The sequence below is a fragment of the Ascidiella aspersa genome, chromosome 4 (genome assembly GCF_963924565.1).
Source record: "Ascidiella aspersa chromosome 4, kaAscAspe10.2, whole genome shotgun sequence".
Lineage (NCBI taxonomy): Eukaryota > Metazoa > Chordata > Ascidiacea > Phlebobranchia > Ascidiidae > Ascidiella > Ascidiella aspersa.
Window position 1 is genome coordinate 18,000,611 of NC_139450.1, and position 19,007 is coordinate 18,019,617.

A 19,007-nucleotide genomic window follows, 5' to 3' on the forward strand; every position below is an offset into this window, starting at 1 on the left:
GAAAAAGCAAAACAGTGCTTGTTGAATCATGCGCTGCTAGCTTATCCTAATCCGGATGCTGAGATCGCATTAGTCACCGACGCGTCAGATAAGAGTGTGGGCGCTGTTCTACAACAAAAAATAGATTCGAAAGTTGAGCCACTGGGTTTCTTTTCAAAATCCCTCAATCAATGTCAAAGCCGTTACAGCACTTTCGATCGTGAATTATTAGCAATAGTTTTGGCAATTAAGCACTTCCGTTATTTCCTTGAAGGAAGAAAATTTACCTGTTATACTGACCATAAAACGATTACCAAAGCCTTTGCCTCTGAGCGAGTATCCGATTGCGATAGACAGGCAAGACACTTAGCATATATATCCGAGTTCACAACAGATATAAGATACCTCCCTGGGGCAACTAACCTGGTTGCTGACTTAATGTCACGACCCGATGTAAATCACATTTTTAAACATGCAGCCCAAATCAATTGGAGCGACATTGCGGCAGCACAAAAACAGGACTATAAATTAATAGAGTTCCTCGAAGGAAACCACTCCTTAAAAGTAGAGTGCAAGCAAGTACCCAATTCTAACGAAAACTTATTATGCGATACAAGCATGCCAAACCGCAGTAGACCGATAATTCCAATTGGTTTCCGACGTATAATTTTTGACAGTGTACATAATATGTCCCATGCAGGAGTAAAGAAAACAATAAAAATGATAACAGAGCGTTATGTTTGGCCTGGGTTACGAAAAGATGTAACGGTGTGGGCGACCGCATGCAACGCTTGTCAACGAACAAAAGTAACTAGACATACTGTTTCGCCGTGGCAACAGTACCCCGACATGTCACGCAAATTTCAACAAGTAAACTGCGATTTAGCAGGTCCGTTACCCGAATCGTGTGGATGTTCGTATCTTCTGGTCATAGTTGATAGATTTTCACGATATCCAGTCGCTGCGCCTATCTCAGACATTCGAGCCGAAACCGTATTAAACGCTTTTATGCATGCTTGGGTGGCAAATTTTGGTGTCCCAGAAATATTAACAACAGATAAAGGCAGCCAATTTATGGGCGCAGAGTGGGATTCCGCTATGAAATTTCTTGGCATACGCCATATACACACGACCGCGTATAACCCGCAAGCGAACGGTTCAGCTGAAAGAAATATCCAAATAATAAAAAAAGCATTGAAAGCGGCTTTAAGCACGGAAGACTGGTATCATTGCCTGCCGATGGCGATGTTAGCTATTAGATCATCTTATAAAGAAGATTTACAGGCAACCCCTACAGAAATAATCTATGGTACAAATTTGCGTTTGCCAGGCCAGTTTTTCGAAGGTAATGATGCATGCGATGAGGCAGAGCCTGACAGCCGCTTTATGAGACGACAGCAGAGGTTCTTAGAGCGTTTCAAATATCGCCAACCTAGAAAATCAGCGCAACAGAAAACTTATATGGACCCACGCTTGCACACTTGCAAACAAGTGTATATACGACATGATGCGGTTAGACGACCTTTACAACCAATGTTTGACGGCCCGTATAACGTAATAAGTAGAACGCCAAAGTATTATACAGTTCTCAGAAACTCTAAGCCATACGTGGTTTCAATAAATCGATTAAAAGCAGCGCGAACGCTAGACGAGATAATAAAATATTCAGCTGGTGATAATGAAATATCCGACAATGAGACTCCAACAATATCCCAACATTCTGCTCCACAGAACAAACGCAAGCGAGTCAGAAATCGGAAACGAAATATTAGAGATTCACCTCCTGATACAACACCTCAAACGCAAAGGAAATCCGGCGCACGTATTCCAAGGAGACCCGCCTACCTTGAAGAATACGCCCCTTAACCTACAATGAATTCCCTACGCTTGTTAGTATTGTGTTTATTATTTTATGTAAATATTTGTAAAGCATCGTTTATGTTCGTCCTCCCAGTTTGCAATCCCCAATTAAAGAAAGCGGAATACGATATACAAACATCACCTCCCTGTCACGCGCATACTCCTCATAAAATTAAACAATGCAAAGTAGCTGTTTACAAACCGAATCGTCACTTTCTTAAAATCCCAGTAGTTACGTGTCAACGAATAGTAACGAAATTACAAATGACTCATTATTTTTTTGGTGCGAAAACGCATTCCGAAATAACCGATTATGATAATATGCCTTCCACTATTGAATGCGATATGTGGAATAAAAGTCTAAACGCCAATGGCATCGGAAAATTACAGCCTAACGAAGAAGGTGTTTTCAAAACACATAACCGTCCTAAATATAAGTATGTTTGGCCAACTACTACTCATGAAACTGTTGTCAACGCTGTATTGACACGATCGACTCTCCTCTATGACCATCAAAATAACAAAATCATTTCCCCTTATCAAGAACTAACACATTGCGATGTTAGAAACGGGCATTGCGAATTGAACCATATAAGTTTTATATGGCAACCGCCCCGAAACTTAAAATGTCCGCAAATAAAATTTGCGAAAAATACAACTTTGTCATTACATTTTTCTGACGAAGGTATACCGTACCGTTTAGAGATAAAAAGCCTCTCAATTTCAATACATCACTGGACCTTGTGTTCAGCGAAATCTCAATGCGTTGATCGCGGCGCAATTTGTGGTTTCGGCGATTTCGTAATGATTCCATATGATTGCGAATTAAACTCATTCAAAAGTGCGTCTCCCCTCTTGAAACGGGACAACGTCCCAAAACTTTTCCTCTCGTACCTGCAGGACCTGGAAGATGATTTTACAGACACTATAAAATCACAAACCAGTCAAATTAATTACCTAGAGTGCAAACTTCAGCGACTCATATCCTTATCACTAAAAAACCAAGCTGCGTTATTCCCAACGCAGATCTTATCAATTTTATCAGGATCACCAAAGTACGCAATTCGAACTGGCGATACAATTTCTGAAATCGCTTGTTCAACTGAAACATTGCGCTTACGGCGGCATTTGGCGTACAAAGGGCTATATGCCACACGCCCTCTTATGGACAGAATCGGTAAGCTAGCAACCGATAAACCCCATCAGACGGTGTTCCAGTACACAACTGCGAATTACGCCTCTACTTCGATCGACCACTTAGAAACGTACAAACCTAATCGAATTTTACGTTTCAAGATAAAAGGAACATTTTATCTTTTCCTAAACTATACATTAGTGCACACATCGAACGATGTGACGCAACTTTCACCAACACTAATGCCAATCAATGTATCCCATATAGCCAATGATTTTGCCATAACTTCCATGGAATTAGGCTATGACTCAAATCAAGCAAATGATTTAAATGCGATCATTGCAACTCTCCGCACTTCAAGCCTTCAGGCAGAACGCCTGAAATATTTTATAGAGGGGCAAGAAACTAATGACTCAACCTACGCCCTTTCGAACCCTTTACATGGCAGCCCAGAAAAACTACTGAGAAATAGTTTCTTAATGTTAATATCAACGGTAACGAACCCTATTGCTAATGCACTAATCTCGACCTTAACAATAATAACTTTATTGTGGGGGCTAATCTTAACAATTTAAACGATAAGAAACTGTCTAATCCGCTTACGGCCTATAATGAACCCACAGTTACAAAATGTTAGGAGATATATTCAACAACGTTTTCCCTTTTTAAATGCGAATCCGCAAGTCATAGAAATACCAAACGAAAATGAAATCCCATTTGAACCTGGGGAGGACGAAGAATAATTAAATAAGAGGAAAACCTGAATGTTGCGTGAACACTGAATAACAGACGTTTACTAAACAAAATGATGTGAATATGTATTGTATTAATTTGAATAACAAATGTAACCTGATGAATCGTATTTATAATCTCTGTTGAATGTAAGTAATTGTATCGCCAATGTAATAGAGTGAAATCTTGCAGAAACTGTACGAATCAAATATTGTGTAAAATTGAATGATTATTTATTGCAATAGATTAATTGATGATTTCTTAATGTTACTAAAATGCTTAAAAACTATATAAAATATAAAATATATAAATAAATATATATTCCAGTAATTAATTGTCTCAAACTTTAAGTGTAACCTGTCGCGCCTATATATATATAAGTATAAAAAATATGTGTGTCTATAACCAAAATGTTAATAACCTAAGTTTGAAGTGTTGCAATAAAAATGTTCAAGACATACGAACACATATCTGCCGAAAAATATTTCGCATTTTTCAGAATACAAAAGCACGTTGGACAGCGAAAGGTCACAGCACAGCGCAGCGCACAATGAATGGCTTTCCGGTGACGTCAAAATTACAACGCACCAAACAGGGAGTTTCCCCTGCTGCCGCACAGATCGCCTGAAAAGCTCAATCCACAGCAATGCAATGGTGTGTCAAGCACACAACAATTTCGAGCAACTCAGCGAACGCTGACATCAAAGTCCTCGGTTGCTAATTCAGGCACCAAAGAGAAAACTTTCTCGAGGAATCAGGAATCTGACTAAAACAATTGCGCAAATGCGTTATGTGATCGAACAATTTTCGCGTCCACGTGTCCACACACATTTCACAAACAAATAACCAGCTTTTAATATGCAAGCTGTTCCAAAATCTAGCGTGGGAATATTTGTAGAAGCCATTTTGTCATATTGTGTTTACACAGAGAATTTTTGTTTTAATCGATGTGTCGTAACGGAAAATTTTCAGTAAAAATCTATGGCCTAAATTCTTTGTAACCATATTCTAATGTTTACGTTACTCCTTGCAGCCAATGTGCAAACGATAAGCGGAAAGTTTTCGGTAAAATTCCGTTACGTAGATTTCTTGCAACGAATGCCTTGTTACACCAATTTTTATGCGTCAGAGCTGAATGTGATGTTACGTATATCCGTTTAATGTGAGCGCTTTGTTTTGAAATTCGCCTTATTGTCAACAATCCATTATTTTAGAATCGAACGCCAGTTACGTCACAATGTAGATCGAAGCGCTTTTGTTCAAGCCATATTTGGACAAAAATATTATTTCCGTCTATAAGAGTCGAGAGAAAAAGGTTTAGACCACGCCTTGTTGTCACGTGATTTATTATTGAAAATTGTAAGAATATCTACGTCAATATTTCCTGTGCATTTTAGAAATATTTTCGCCAATAAGTATAGTGACACAATCGAATAAAAAATAGTATCAACCAGTATCAACCAGTATCAACCAGTATCAACCAGTATCAACCAGTATCAACCAGTATCAACCAGTATCACCCAGTACTGCCTAGTGCAGAGAGGCTTTTACAGCTTTTACTAAGACAGCAAAATTGACTGTTCATGTATCTGAACTAAAGGAAAGAATTGGACCTGAATGGCCTCACGAAGACAGGCCATCTCAAATCTTGTAGGAGTGTGGTCGATTCATCTTGGCAATTATCGCAGAAGACTCATTTAATCGGACCCATACCCCTACAAATACTTGACTTGGACTTAAGTTGTTTCACAAATGACTTGACTGTGACTTCTGTAATTTCAAAATCACTGGTTTACAACACTGCGACATACACAAAAACTCTTTTCCAAAGTGAAAACAAAATGATTAAAAGGTTTTAAACAAAGTCGTAAAGTGATGTAACAATGAATAGCGTTGCACGTACCGTATCATGTGAATATACAAAACTATTTATTAAACTGAATAAAGATTTGAACTAATTTTAGTAGTTACAATTATCGTTTTCGATATTGTGAATGTGTTGGCGATATTATTCATACAGATACGGTCAAATCCCGAACATATAAGCAGATTTTGTCATTTCTCCCTGACGCATATTTCAACACTATGCTGCCTGCCATGTCAGGAAAAATCCTGACGCATGGCAACCCTATATGCTATGCTTTTAAACTGCAGCAGCAGTAGCTTGACCGCACAAAAAGCATCCTCGTTTATACCCAATAATATTTCGTTGTGATGTCATATAACGTCTTCGTTGTGATGTCATATAACGTTTATGTTATATTTACTGAGGCGTTTTATTAATTGTAACATGCGAAGCCTGTAATATTTTCGACTTATAAGGTGGACAGTAAAATGTATATTTTATTGGGATTAAAGTTATTTTTTATAAGGGAATACCAAGTATTTTACAAAGAAAAGTGGTTTGTTATTGAATATTTATCCGAGCCGCTAAAATATATTTGAAAGCCGCATACAGCTCCCGGAGCCGCGGTTGATAACCACTGCTCTACACACATAAAAGCATGCAGCCTAAATGAACTAGCTGTATTAATAAATAAATTTGCTATTCAGTTTATCCAATTTGCATCAGTCTTTCGCGTCGATTCTTTAAAGCAGTGTTTCTAAGCCTTTTCTGCTAGCGGCACCCCTCAGAAATAATAAGATTGCGGCACCCCTATAATACTTTTCCGCAGGTAATTCACTAAAATGTCACAATAAACGGATCTGTAACAACACACATCAACTTTATGATGGGATTTATTCCACTCTCATCAAATACAAAAAGTTGTAAGAGCTAAGCAAAAATCGGATACCTAAAGATTCCAAAATATGTAGCGTACCTATCCCCCAGCCTTGATTAGAAATGGCACCCGAAGGTGCCGGCGTCACCCCGCTTGAGAACCACTGCTTTAAAAAGCCATGATGTGGGCCAAATTGTTGGATTTCTTGAAAATTATTTAATTTAAAAACTAACGTAACGTGTACTTAATCATTTTATTTTTTTCATTTAATACGCGAGTCATTTTGCATTAAGCTACGAGTTGCCCCGTTTGAAACACTTTTGCAGGACTTACTTATGCAACTATGCTGAATCCAGCATATTTTTAAGGCTTTAACAATTTTTATTGTTTGACAATATATATGCAAGCACTTTCATGCAATGTGCATATAAATGACGCGATTGATTTAATAATTGATATAATTGGTGCAATATTTGATGCGATGTGCAGTGTGCACGCTTTAAGCGACTCCAGTGCAGCCTGCAAGTGCCCTACCTAGCCTAAAACAGTGAGGAACTCCAGCAGTAGTCAATGGTTTTAATATTTTCTGAAAAAATGCTGCCATCACTGGATTCTAATCAACGCGAATTGTTGAATTCGTTCCTATAGTACTCACAGGCACAGATGTAAGCCGTGGACCGGACGTATGGTGCCCTTATTTGAACTGACGGCCATCTTGTGCCTCGATGCGCATATGTCACGCTCAAGAAACTTCTTCTACACATTGATGCTGCTTTTTTCTAATGTATTGGTTGGGTTTGCAATTAATCACACACTATCAAAGACAGCTATCAGCCGAAGAGAGTTTTTGATTTAAACTTAACTGGTATTCAAATGGGAGAGCAAACTGACGCAACTCAGGTTTTGCCTGTTACTTCGCAAGACTTTTATAAGCTGCTGAAAAGCGCCCAAGAAGAGTTACGTATAACAGACGAAGATGTAGCCAGGTCAAAGTCGGTAAAGCAGATCAAAAACGACGGACTAAAATGGTCACGGCGAAACGGCGCGGTTCTGTATGCTGGTGTAGCTTTCCTAATCATTTTTGGGATTCCTTCATCAGTTTACATGTCTATTAAACAGGAAACCAAGGTTGGACGATTTTTTGTTTCAAGGTGCGTACATTTTAATTAACTTAAATGCTACTGTATTGTAAAATGTATAAAGTATTTAAATCTGAATTGATATTTTTAAATTTCTAGTTTCTTTACTTTGTCGGGTTTGGGATCACCTGAAAGTGAATCATGTGTATATATGATGCCTGAAGGAATGCAAGACCCATTTCGCCCACCTGTTGGTTGTGATCAGTGTTCAAATGTCACTGGAGTAAAGACTGTCTACAATTTATCACATGTAAGATTTGTCACAAGCATTTGTAAATAAATAAATATATATACATGTATGTGTGAAAACATATTCAGGGTATTGAGAAGGAATGTCCGGAATTATTTTCTGGAATGTTCTTGCCATTGCTAACCACATTCTTTAAAAAAATTTAGGATGACTTTTTGGACAACTATGCCTTCTCTATGCAGCCTGTGCTTATTAAAGATGGCCAGGCTGGTTGGACTGCTAAAGAAACATTTAGCTTCAAATACTTCAATGAAATTTACAAGCCAGGCTCAGAGGTATACATTATAATTATTTTTTAAACTAGTTTGTGGTGTTTGCTTAAATTGAACTTTCTTTTTTGATTGTAAAGGCACTTGAGAGAGTAAAACAGGACTGTCAGTTCTTTCCCTACCGAACTGAATTTAAAGACTTGGAAGAGTTTTTTAACATGTCAGATGATAGAGTGGCTGGTAGTGGCAAACCGTGGTATGTTGGATGGTAAGTTTTCCTAGTTTTATTCCCTTTTCAGTAGACACAGATATTTAAACTTGGATGGTACTGTATTTTAGGAGTAACTGTGATGGAAAAGCTGCAAATGAATTGCGAAAGCACTATAAGTTGCCATACTTTTTACCCAAGGAACTTGATCACAGCAAAACTGATTGGGTGTTTATGGGATTACCGGGATATGGAGCAAATATGCATGTATGATGTTGGTTGCTAATTTATTACTCTATAAGTGTTAGTTTAATTTTTGCCCCCTTAGTGAGCCAATGCGGCATTTCTATATTATGTTTCTAAAACTTGTAGTCATAAATTGTAAATTACAAACAAAAACTACTTTTTGGTTGCTAGGTTGTTTTACGCTAAGTTTACTTGTTTCTAGATTGACTTTGTTGGGTCTTTATCTTGGCAAGCACAAGTCAAGGGGACAAAAAAATGGATACTAGAAACACCCCCGGAATGTTGGGGAACTTGTATCAGCAGGATGGAGATTATTGTCAACCCAGGAGACATTAGTAAGTCAAGAAACCAATATAGCAATTTTATAGTTAATTTTAAGACCTTTTAAAAATGTTCTATATACATAAATTGCAGTCTGAATGTTTGTTTACCCTAGCAACACATTTGTGTTTAACTCAAATGCAAATCGGTGGGATGCTGTGGGTAAGTTTTAAATCAGCACAGATCTTGCAGCTGGATGCTTGACCGTTTTTTAACACATTACCACCCATAGAAGCAGTCATTTGTAAAATTGTTTAATTATTCAATGGTATTGCAAACACTAATTTTTTCAATAAAACGCAATAAAAATAAATAAAATGGCACAACACATAGTGTTGCTACACGTTCTTGTTGATTTCTGAAGTTGTGCTTGAAACAAATGTTGAATAAACTTTATATACTACTTGCTTATTGTTGTCTCTAGTAAAAACTTAATTTTCCATTTCAGTCGTTTTGGACACAAATAAGTGGTACCACGCTACGGAGATCCTCGGCAACGATACCAGCATCGTGATTGGTTCAGAGTATTTTTAATTCTTATCAGGAAGTGAGGAAACGCTCGCGCCGGCCATATTGCTCATGAAGCCATATGCTGCAGCTGGTACCCTTCTAAACTTACTCGACGTCTGTTTACGCCTTTTCTATATTTTTGCGTAGCCCTTTAAACTCATAGTGTCGTATTCTCATTAAAAAAATCGTTGTTTACCATTCTATAGGTATGTTTTCTGTTTTGTATGTAGTTTGTGCGAATAAGCGTTTATTTTTCGTGCGGAATGGTTAACTTATTTTAAAATAACTACACGTACTTCAACTTTAATATGTAGGTTCAACATGCAGTAGTTTTCATTCACTTTCGTGGAATGTAAACATACCTTGTATAGTTTATTAATCAAGAATATTGCTGTAAACGTTGTTGTTTTTGTTTTTAATTTAAAATATTGCTTTAATGAGAATTTTTTATATGTTATACAAAAGCATTCTGTTAAGTCTGCCAAGCGTAAACGCGGCAAACTGCCATCCGAGATTAACTAAACAAGTTCTGTAGAGATGCTATTTGTGCCAATGCAGTTTTGCTCGATAAACAGTCACGGCCATTGCAACTTACACCGCTCATTCAGTTTTAATATCTTTATGTAAATATGTTTGTGAACGATAATATTTTTCTTGCAGCAATCGCCAATCCCCTGTCACTGTCACTTTATGCATAGAACATCATTGTGTACTCGGAAAATAGAAGTCGCCCTGTGGCAATAAGACCTGATCAAAGTCGATGGGACTCAAGTGCAATACTCCCTTGTATATAATGTATATAAAAGATGCCACTAATAGTAAAACCATACATTTCTCGTTTTACCGTTGCCGAAGGTTTATCTCACTAAATTTTAAGGTTTGGACATGCGGTTACTGCCTTTTTTGTCGTTTGTTAAAGTCATAATAAAGATATTTCTTTGCAATGCTTAGTAGTAATTTTGCAAAACAGATTTTTGTTTAATCGATTAGCCGAGTAAAAACTGCTGTTATCCTCTTCAGTTGAATCTGGATGTAGTGCAAACAGTGAGCAATCATATCAGATGAGGTTAATTAATTTAAAACTACCACGCAACGGTGCATTCTATTTAATTATCATTATATAAAAAAAAACATAGATATCTAATCTAAAGCACCAGGGAGGCCTTGTATTTGGAATTGCGTAGTTATTCTCGTTTGTATTGTGGACTTGTTTGATAAAGTGGCCGTTTGTTTTCTTAGTTTTCGAAAGAAGCCTGAACGAAGAAAGAATAAAAATCGGGGAACTGCCCTGGGGAAAAGTGGATGTGTGCTCACACAGTAAAATATACAAAGTCATAAAAAAATAGAATGGAAGCTGTGTAAAGTGTAAGGGAAGCAGAATGGTAGCTGTGTCACACAGCCAACGTTGTATGTGCGTATGCTATTTATTGTCGAAACCGGCAAAAAAATATTGTCGAAACCGGCAAAACGATGGGAAAAACATATAAACGACCACAAAAGTAACGTACGATTTGGACACATAAACAAATCTACCGGTGCACACTTTTAATTTCATATAATGAAACATATTCAGGTGACAAAACATCAACGCTACCTCGGAATGTTTAACTTCGACAAATATAAAAAAAAGTATCATGGCATTAACGCTAGATTTTGGATTTTATTACACAATATACCGTGCACCGTATACAGCATCAGTATATTATCTAAATCCGTCATAATAAGATGTACGAAATCGCCCAGCATCATAAAAAGCGTCACGCCATCGTCCATCCTATCCCTGCGGATCAGTGCAATTTGGCCGTGCCCTGCTGCCTGCTACGGCGCGAAGTGCAAAATAGACCCATTCCAAGCAAATCATAGACAAGGTCACCCGGTTCAATGCCTAGTAAAACCTTCCGTATGATGAAAAAAACTTTAACCCGGAATCCTTGTGGACGAGTATTCGGTTTAACATCACACAGCTTAACGTTAATCACTATTGCCACAACTCCTCCAATATAAACCTTCGAAAATTGGCCTGGACTTACCTTAAAAATCGGCTGATAACAAGGGTTTGGTTCTATAGGTCATTAATGGACAAATGAAGATTACGACTTGTAAAATAAATTTATGATTGTTTAATAATTTTTTTTTAAATTTGCATTCTTAGACATGATTACAGTTAAAACGATCTGAATGAAACTAGTCGTGCATAACACCTTGCTCAGCAATTTTCGCGCTTGAAAAAACCCACTTCGCCACTACCAAGCAGTAAATTGACGTTATTTACAACAACAGTAAAAACCATGAACCAACGTGTTTTAATTGCAGTTGAAGGGTCGGAAATATCTGAATATGCTTTTGAATGTAAGTATCTATTGGTGAAAAAAAAGCTGAAATAAAACTCTTAATTTGACATTAAACTGCAGCTCGCCAGACGTAGAACTTCACTTATCGGAAAATATCGACAAAGGACAGAATGCTGTTATATTCAACATTATTTTGCAACAATATAGCGTGTCCTATTTTATTAGAAACTAAAATAACTATTACTTTAAAATAGGCTGTATGAATCCTAAAAAGTTTTGTTTCAACCAAATTATACGCCCTGTCTTAGAGATTTGTAGGTACAAAACGCCGCACCATGCAGGTGTGTGATGTTTTTCAATGATTTTTATTAACTTTAACTTCATCGACTTCTTAACGATTAAATTAATCAACTGTAGGCCTACACGATTTTGACTATATTTTTTTTATACTGTGCAGTTTACTTCAAATATATTCACAAGGAAGGAAATTATGTAATACTGGTGCATTGCCCGACACCGCCAAGACTTCCAACATTCTCCAGAACAAGTCAGTAAATCTGAGCTATATTAGATTTTAATTGTGTTAAACCGATTTACCAAACAGCTTGAAGCACACTTCAACAGACCTGGTTAAAAATACGGCTCGTCAAGTAATTCAATCTGATACGCGGTGAATTTTCCTAAAACACTTTTTTCTTTGTTTTGTAATAATCTTGAGTCTTGACAACACCTCTGCAAAAGAAATGTTAACCATGGTAAAATGTCCACTAGGAAGTAAGTAAGACACACAAGTAAATACAAGCCCGACTTTTTATTAGTTTTATTGTAAAATATATACGCTACTGTTACCAGATACGGATCGAGTCATGACCAAGCTAAGCTCTACTTGTTGCCTGTTCAAAATATTTAAATGTAAATGGTTTTCGAGCTTCGTGCGATTCTCACCTGTCTTTCTTGTATGTTTTACGCGTTTTTTGGGATATTTACAGACAAGGGGCGCTTCTGTACGTGGCCCTGTTCCAAACGAGAGCTTGACGAAATTCTTATAGCCTAAATCAATTTTTTGCGCTTCGATCAAATGTAATCCGTCTTTACAATGCGAACAAAAATTAGTATAACGACCATTTTCTCTTCTATTATACATCCTGATTTACATTTTTTAACCTAATTTACTTGCCATTTTTCCTGTTTCTCCCGATTTATACCGTCTTAGTTTTATGGCGATTGTGTCGTTAGTAACACATCTGCAACCCAAAACCTCAAAACGAAAAACGCTTTGTAGGTTTTTTTGTGCTTCTACCTAAATTTTACGTGTTTTCTGTGCAACCTTTCTTCAATTGCACATTTACGAAAAATTCCCAACTTAATAGCAGGTTTCTTAAGCTACATTATGACGTCATATTGTGTGTATTTAAAATCCTATTTTCGACCAAGTCCGCTACAACATTTTATGCTTCTCATGCGGCTTTCTGTAAAATAAAATGCACCAAAAGTATAGGTAAACTTAATCTGCCCCGCGGCCTATTTTCCATAATACTTTTTAGGCAAAATAAGCCTTTGAGTGTTTTTTATTTGTTTTACTATATTTTACTGAATGAAGTACAATTGTAAGGCATCATCACCTACCTCTAGGCTTAACATCTTATTAAAACAAGGTTATTTACAGTTTTGCTTTAAACGAAACACACTTCATATTATGTGTATTTCCTATCTCGTTTTTACTCGCCCTGCCAAAAGTCAAAGGTAATTGCCCACCAGCAGTGTTTCCCAACTTTTTTTACACTAGTGCCCCTTAAGATCAATATTATTTCATATCGCCCCCCTCATCTTGCTTTACAATAAAGTATTATATTAATAGTTGTCTAACGTCATATTGTCTTCACTTTCGTTTCGATAAGCTGTCAGTCATATTTAGGTTGTCTAACATACATTCACTAATAGGAATTTACGTGAGCATGTGTATAAATTCAACAAAATTCTGACGTAAGTCCCTATTAAAAAGCTAAGCCATGTATAGGTAACAGAACATGTAATTTAAATTCAACAATAATTGCGTTAAGGTTTAAACACATGTGTTGCGCTGCTGCACTTAAAGTTATGTCATTAACAGGAGAAATTCAACTTTCTGCATCAAGACTTCAAATCAGTGGTCGGCAACTTTTTTTTAGTCGCGGGCACCAACCAAACTCAGAAAGGTCTCTGCGGCCGCACAAAATGTTAACTAATAATTGTTTTGGTTTAAAATGTTAGAACTACTGTGAATCAGGCGGGCCTCGGATTTTATTTCATCCATACTACTAATGAAAAGTGTAAAGCTACTTTGAGGAAATTTTGGGGGGTTTACCGGCATTTCTTTGAAATTTCCTGCTAGTTTTTATTACATTGCCGAAAAAAAATCAAAAATGTTAAAAAATATATATCTATTTTTTGATACGTTTTCCGTTTGTCCGCGACGCACTTGGCAGCCTTCCACGGCGCATCGGTAAAGAATCGCTGATCTAGTTCAAAAGACAGCATTAAAACGTAAACAAACCGGACGTAAAACATCAAATTTTTCGTACGTAGGCCTCCCAAGTTTAAATAGTCAAAAAGTATTTAAAATGGACTCGTGCCTAGTTGTCAAAGAGGCGGTGGGCCGTAGGTTGGCGACCTCTGCTTTAAATATACAAACATTTTGCCGCGTATAAAATGGTGACGCAACAGAAACCAACACCTTTAACCTTTACATAAGACAGCCAATTATTACGTAACAATGGTCGGGAAACTACTACAAGTTCGCATTACGGAAGTTGCCATAAGGTTGAAAGTACAGTGCTTTTGTTACCATTTTTATGTAAACTTGTTACAAAATTTTGCCATAAGTACTTTCATTTAACGCCCCCTTATGTGCGTTCAGCGCCCCCCCCCCTCCGCCCCAAATAAGAAAAAGACCCAAAACGCCCCCTTGTAACTCGCCAACGCCCACAAGGGGGCGTTTTGGGTCTTTTTCTCATCGCCCACGTTGGAAACCTCTGCTGTAGAGTGTAAGTGTATATGATAAGAAGTACGTAGTGTTGGGGTTACACGCAGTTAAACTTTTATGTTGTGGAAAGCACATGGTTTGTTGGTGTAAAGCAGGGTAATCCAAGGTTGACAGCATCACGTGCCGCAATATTTTTTGCATATGCTTTACGGGCAACGTTCAGTATTGTGTATGGGTGCTAAGGGCGGATCAAACATTTTTGTTTGGTCAGGACGTAACATGTTACAAAAGCATCGTAAAAACGTAAAATTTGCTTAAATTGAATTTGGTAAAACTTTTAATTTAGAACAGTAGTCGGCAAACTTTTTTTGTCGCGGCCCAAAGTACTCTTTTCAGAGCAATTGAAGGCCCACTACGTAAAACCACTACGAAAAAGTGGCGGATTTAGGATATTAGATTTTGAGGTGATATATAACGGCTTGGTGCCCAAAACACTGCCATATCATGATGTAAAACATACTATAAAAAAGTTTTCGATTACATACAGTTTAAGTTGGCAAGAATGTAGTTCGACAAGCTTCCGGAACCGCGTTTGGCAAGTGGGCCTTTCAAAGCTCAGCTAATTTAAAAATTCTATGCCACACCAACTTTTAAAATAAAGTGCAATGGATGTATGACTATCACGCGGCCTACAACTACATTTTAAAACTAAGCTTATTCATAAATTAACTCGCGGCCCGCTAAAATGGCTCTGCGGCCCACACCACTGATTTGGAAATTTATCAAAAGCACATTTAAGAAATCCTCATGTTGATCGATTCGAGCATATATCGATATGTTATGAGCAAACAATTTGTGAGGACTATTGACTCCAACAGCTGTAAGACTGAAAACATGTAAAATAGAAACCGTGCGTCATTTTTTTAATTATGGTAGAGTAGTGTTGCTTAAGCAATTGCTAAATTATAAAGACAATATCCATTTGCGCAAAAAATGCTTTAACTATTAATTTGGCTGAAACTGCATCTTGGAAAAAAGTCAGTGCGAGTCATAGTCGCCACACAGAAAACAGGTAACAAATACTTTCATGGTATGTTCATACTAAAAAGACGAAAAATATTTGGCGCTACAGGAAAAAGATTGCAAAACAGACATTCTAGAAAGTGTCATATGACGTACTATACTTCCCCCCATCATTGTTGCATTTTTTCCGTAGCGATACCCTATATTATGGACAGGAAGTATGGCGATCCTATCCGGTAGTAAATGACGTTTGGTACTATGCCCAAATAAGCAAACGATTGAAATTGCAAAATTCAAAGATATTTTATGTTAGGTTATTGGGCCAAAAATTGCTTGAGCCTTAAAGTTTAATTCCCTGCAGTTGTTTACGTACTATATTTTGATAAATTTATCTTTTAAAGAAACATAGTATCGGGCAAGTATTATCACAAATATTCAAAATTAATAACAGAATTCAGGGGTTGATCTAATATTTTTTGTTTTTGGGGGATGTTTAGGGGATAAAGTTACGTCAACACGTAACGTCATGCGACGTACCTTCAAAACTGACTTGTATGATCGAACATGCAATAGTGCATATATGCGACTAAATTTAAGTATAAATACATTCAAACGGATTCCGTTATAGTTGTCTTATATATCTGTGGGAGGGGGAGATATAAAATTTGTTTTTTTTATTGCATCAGCCGTTCTGGAGATAAATACAGCAAAATGTCCTAAAGTAGAAAAACATGTAAAAGCCCGGTCAAGCTGGTTCCTAAATGTGGCCCTGAAATCGGTTTAAATGTAAACTTACGAAAAAGGCGCCATAGAATTTTCATAAACCGCGGAAAACCTTTGCAGAGTATTTGAGTCGACAGGCCATAAAATCGCTATTTCTATATGTTCAAGTTTGCAAAACATATGGTTTTGGGAGGTAATGTCAACGGCAAGCTGTATCCGTCCCTGATCTAAAGTTTGTTTGGGTATTGTTGTTACTTTTAGCAACAAATGATACTGCCTAAGTATAATATCCTAAACTTGTTATTTGTTTTTTGTAGATTTTGGCCAGTATCCCTCTGATAAAATACAGACTTTAATGACAGAATACAACGAAAGTGTGGCGAAACTTGAAAGCAACTACACCGCGACATTGCAACAGAAAAAGGTTGGCCAAAAGTCTAACCCTAAACAATCATTTGAAATATTTGTTTTATTGTTTTGATGAAACAGGTGTTTTATGAAGAAATTAATTACAAAAATTGCAACCCGTGGTTTTGCGCACCTATTTTGTACAAATATCTCCAACAGTCACAGGACTATGAGCGTGTGGTTTTAAGACTTTGAAGAATATATTGTGTCGAAATGTTGCGCTTTGACACATATCCATTAACAATCTATCGATATTAGCCCTCGTGTTTATCATAGTTTTGGATGGGCGTATTGGTGTGCCGCGGACAATTTTAATAATTTGTGGGGTTCCCCAAGTGACCAAAGTTTGTCGAGCAGCTGGTAAAGACTATAATAGCTTCCCACCACCGTGTACTGTACAGCATAGATCCTACCAGATTGCTCTGACTAAACATTACCCAAATTAGAAAAGAAGAAAAATCCAAATCCAAAATAGAATATCTAATACAAGTCTGTCAATAATTATTTCTATACAAGTTATTGTTGCATGGCACATGCAGTCTACTTAAATAAATTAACGTTGATGTAGCATGATAGGCTGAAAGATTTGTTATGCTTACAGGTTTCCTTCGTGTTTAAATTGATCGAAAATGAAGACTCTGTTGCACATCGTGTCATTAAGATAGCGACGGATGAGCGGGCCAATCTCATCATAATGGGTTCACATGCCGGCAAAAGCATCTTCAAGAGATCGTTGCTTCAAAGTGTCAGTGATCACGTGACACATCACTCTAATTTTCCTGTTCTTATCGTACAGAAGTGAAAGTATTATATTTGGCTGCAGATCATGTTGAAACATGTTTCCGCGTCAAACTATATTTTAAGCAACTGTAGCTAACTAACTTTATATTAACATCTATTACCACCTAATTTTATACACGCGTTTCCAAAATAAAATGTAACACAACATGTTACGGTGATATTTATGATGAAAATAAATAATTTGCTACCCTTATGGAAAATATTCGAACCAAACTCAAACCATTTTTAACCGGATTATGGTTACCCAAACTTTAGGGGTGCACAACCTTTTAGCTGTTGACGGTCGCATTGTCAATTTTTTCTTCTCACGACCGCGATTAGAATTTTTAAGACATAATGTGACGTAATAAAACAATTAATCTTTAAAAGACGAATTCGTGCGAAATATATGCAACTGAATCTAGTCTAATCGCACAATTCGCAAAAATGCGTTTCTTGGTTTAAAAGCAAAACTTAGGGACGTAAAAATAATCAATGCTGTTATAAATACCAGAATGTTTGTTCTAACTTAACAGAAATAAGACTTCATAGATTTTGTTAGTAACGCGGCGCAACGTGCTATAATATACATGGCGCCTTTGATAGAACGGATTTACTTAAAACGGACTAAAACACTAAAACGATTCAATTAGTCTAAACGGAAATCAACCGATTATGTTAGCCTGGTCTAAATAAATTATCTTGACCTTTTGTGGCGTACTATTGAACGATGCGACTGGCTGTGCGATTCGTCATTACAGATGCGCGCCACCCGCCGACTGGCATCCTTAAAGCCGCATGCAGCTTTTATGTTCAAGTAATATTTGAGTTTATTTTTAAAAAATTAACGCGCTTCGCGCTAAACTCGTTTAACTTTCGAATGTGCAAGTTTAAAAAACTCCTGTTGTGGCTCTTTGCGGTTAAGCAAGTAACCAATGCGGCTCATCTGGTTGGCCACCCATGCCCTATAGACATATCGTTTTGTCTAAGTTTCGTAAACCGTAAACAGTGTTTTCAACCTCTTTTCGAGAACTTATTCACCTTCAATTTTTCTAAGTACCGTACCGTACGTTATCTGAACCTGTTTGGATGACCATAAAATTGATATTCGGGCAGTAATGTAGTATCAACAGGTCAAGGGTAGAGACAGCTCGCAGTTGCCAACTCTTTTTTTGGCTTGGCTAATTTTTAAATGCCATTCTGTCTCCCCGCAAAGTAGAAAAATCAGCCACAACAGTTTCGTTTCCGAAATCAGTGTCTCACATGCAGGCATTTAACTCCTGCAGACCCTTTCGAGAATTGATGAAATCCACACGGAATATTGGCGGGACAACCGGGCCAAACTAAGTCCACCCAAAGAGTGTGCCTTTAGTTTAGGGCAACGGCTGACTTTAAACCCCAACTTTTTGGCGATGCCCGAAGTTTGTTGATCTTGCGGCGCATCCATTTCATAATAAACTAAGCAAACGGTTTTAAACAAATCTTTGCATTTATATAAGCATTGACAC

At 37.2% G+C, this 19,007-nt stretch overlaps 2 protein-coding genes across 2 annotated transcripts; both read left to right on the top strand.

The window, feature by feature from the left end:
• Positions 1-7,184: 7,184 nt before the first annotated feature.
• On the top strand, positions 7,185-10,244 carry LOC146148502 (bifunctional arginine demethylase and lysyl-hydroxylase JMJD6-like). The gene is made up of 7 exons (XM_083386729.1): positions 7,185-7,580; positions 7,668-7,818; positions 7,965-8,093; positions 8,168-8,295; positions 8,367-8,502; positions 8,684-8,816; positions 9,251-10,244. The coding sequence occupies exons 1-7, from the start codon at positions 7,303-7,305 to the stop codon at positions 9,334-9,336; spliced, it is 1,041 nt and encodes a 346-aa protein (XP_083242855.1). The 5' UTR covers positions 7,185-7,302; the 3' UTR covers positions 9,337-10,244.
• Positions 10,245-11,543: 1,299 nt separating this feature from the next.
• On the top strand, positions 11,544-18,595 carry LOC146148503 (uncharacterized). Its single transcript, XM_083387824.1, has 4 exons — positions 11,544-11,661; positions 12,061-12,150; positions 16,629-16,735; positions 17,321-18,595. The coding sequence occupies exons 1-4, from the start codon at positions 11,601-11,603 to the stop codon at positions 17,519-17,521; spliced, it is 459 nt and encodes a 152-aa protein (XP_083243950.1). The 5' UTR covers positions 11,544-11,600; the 3' UTR covers positions 17,522-18,595.
• The last annotated feature ends 412 nt before the right edge of the window (positions 18,596-19,007 follow it).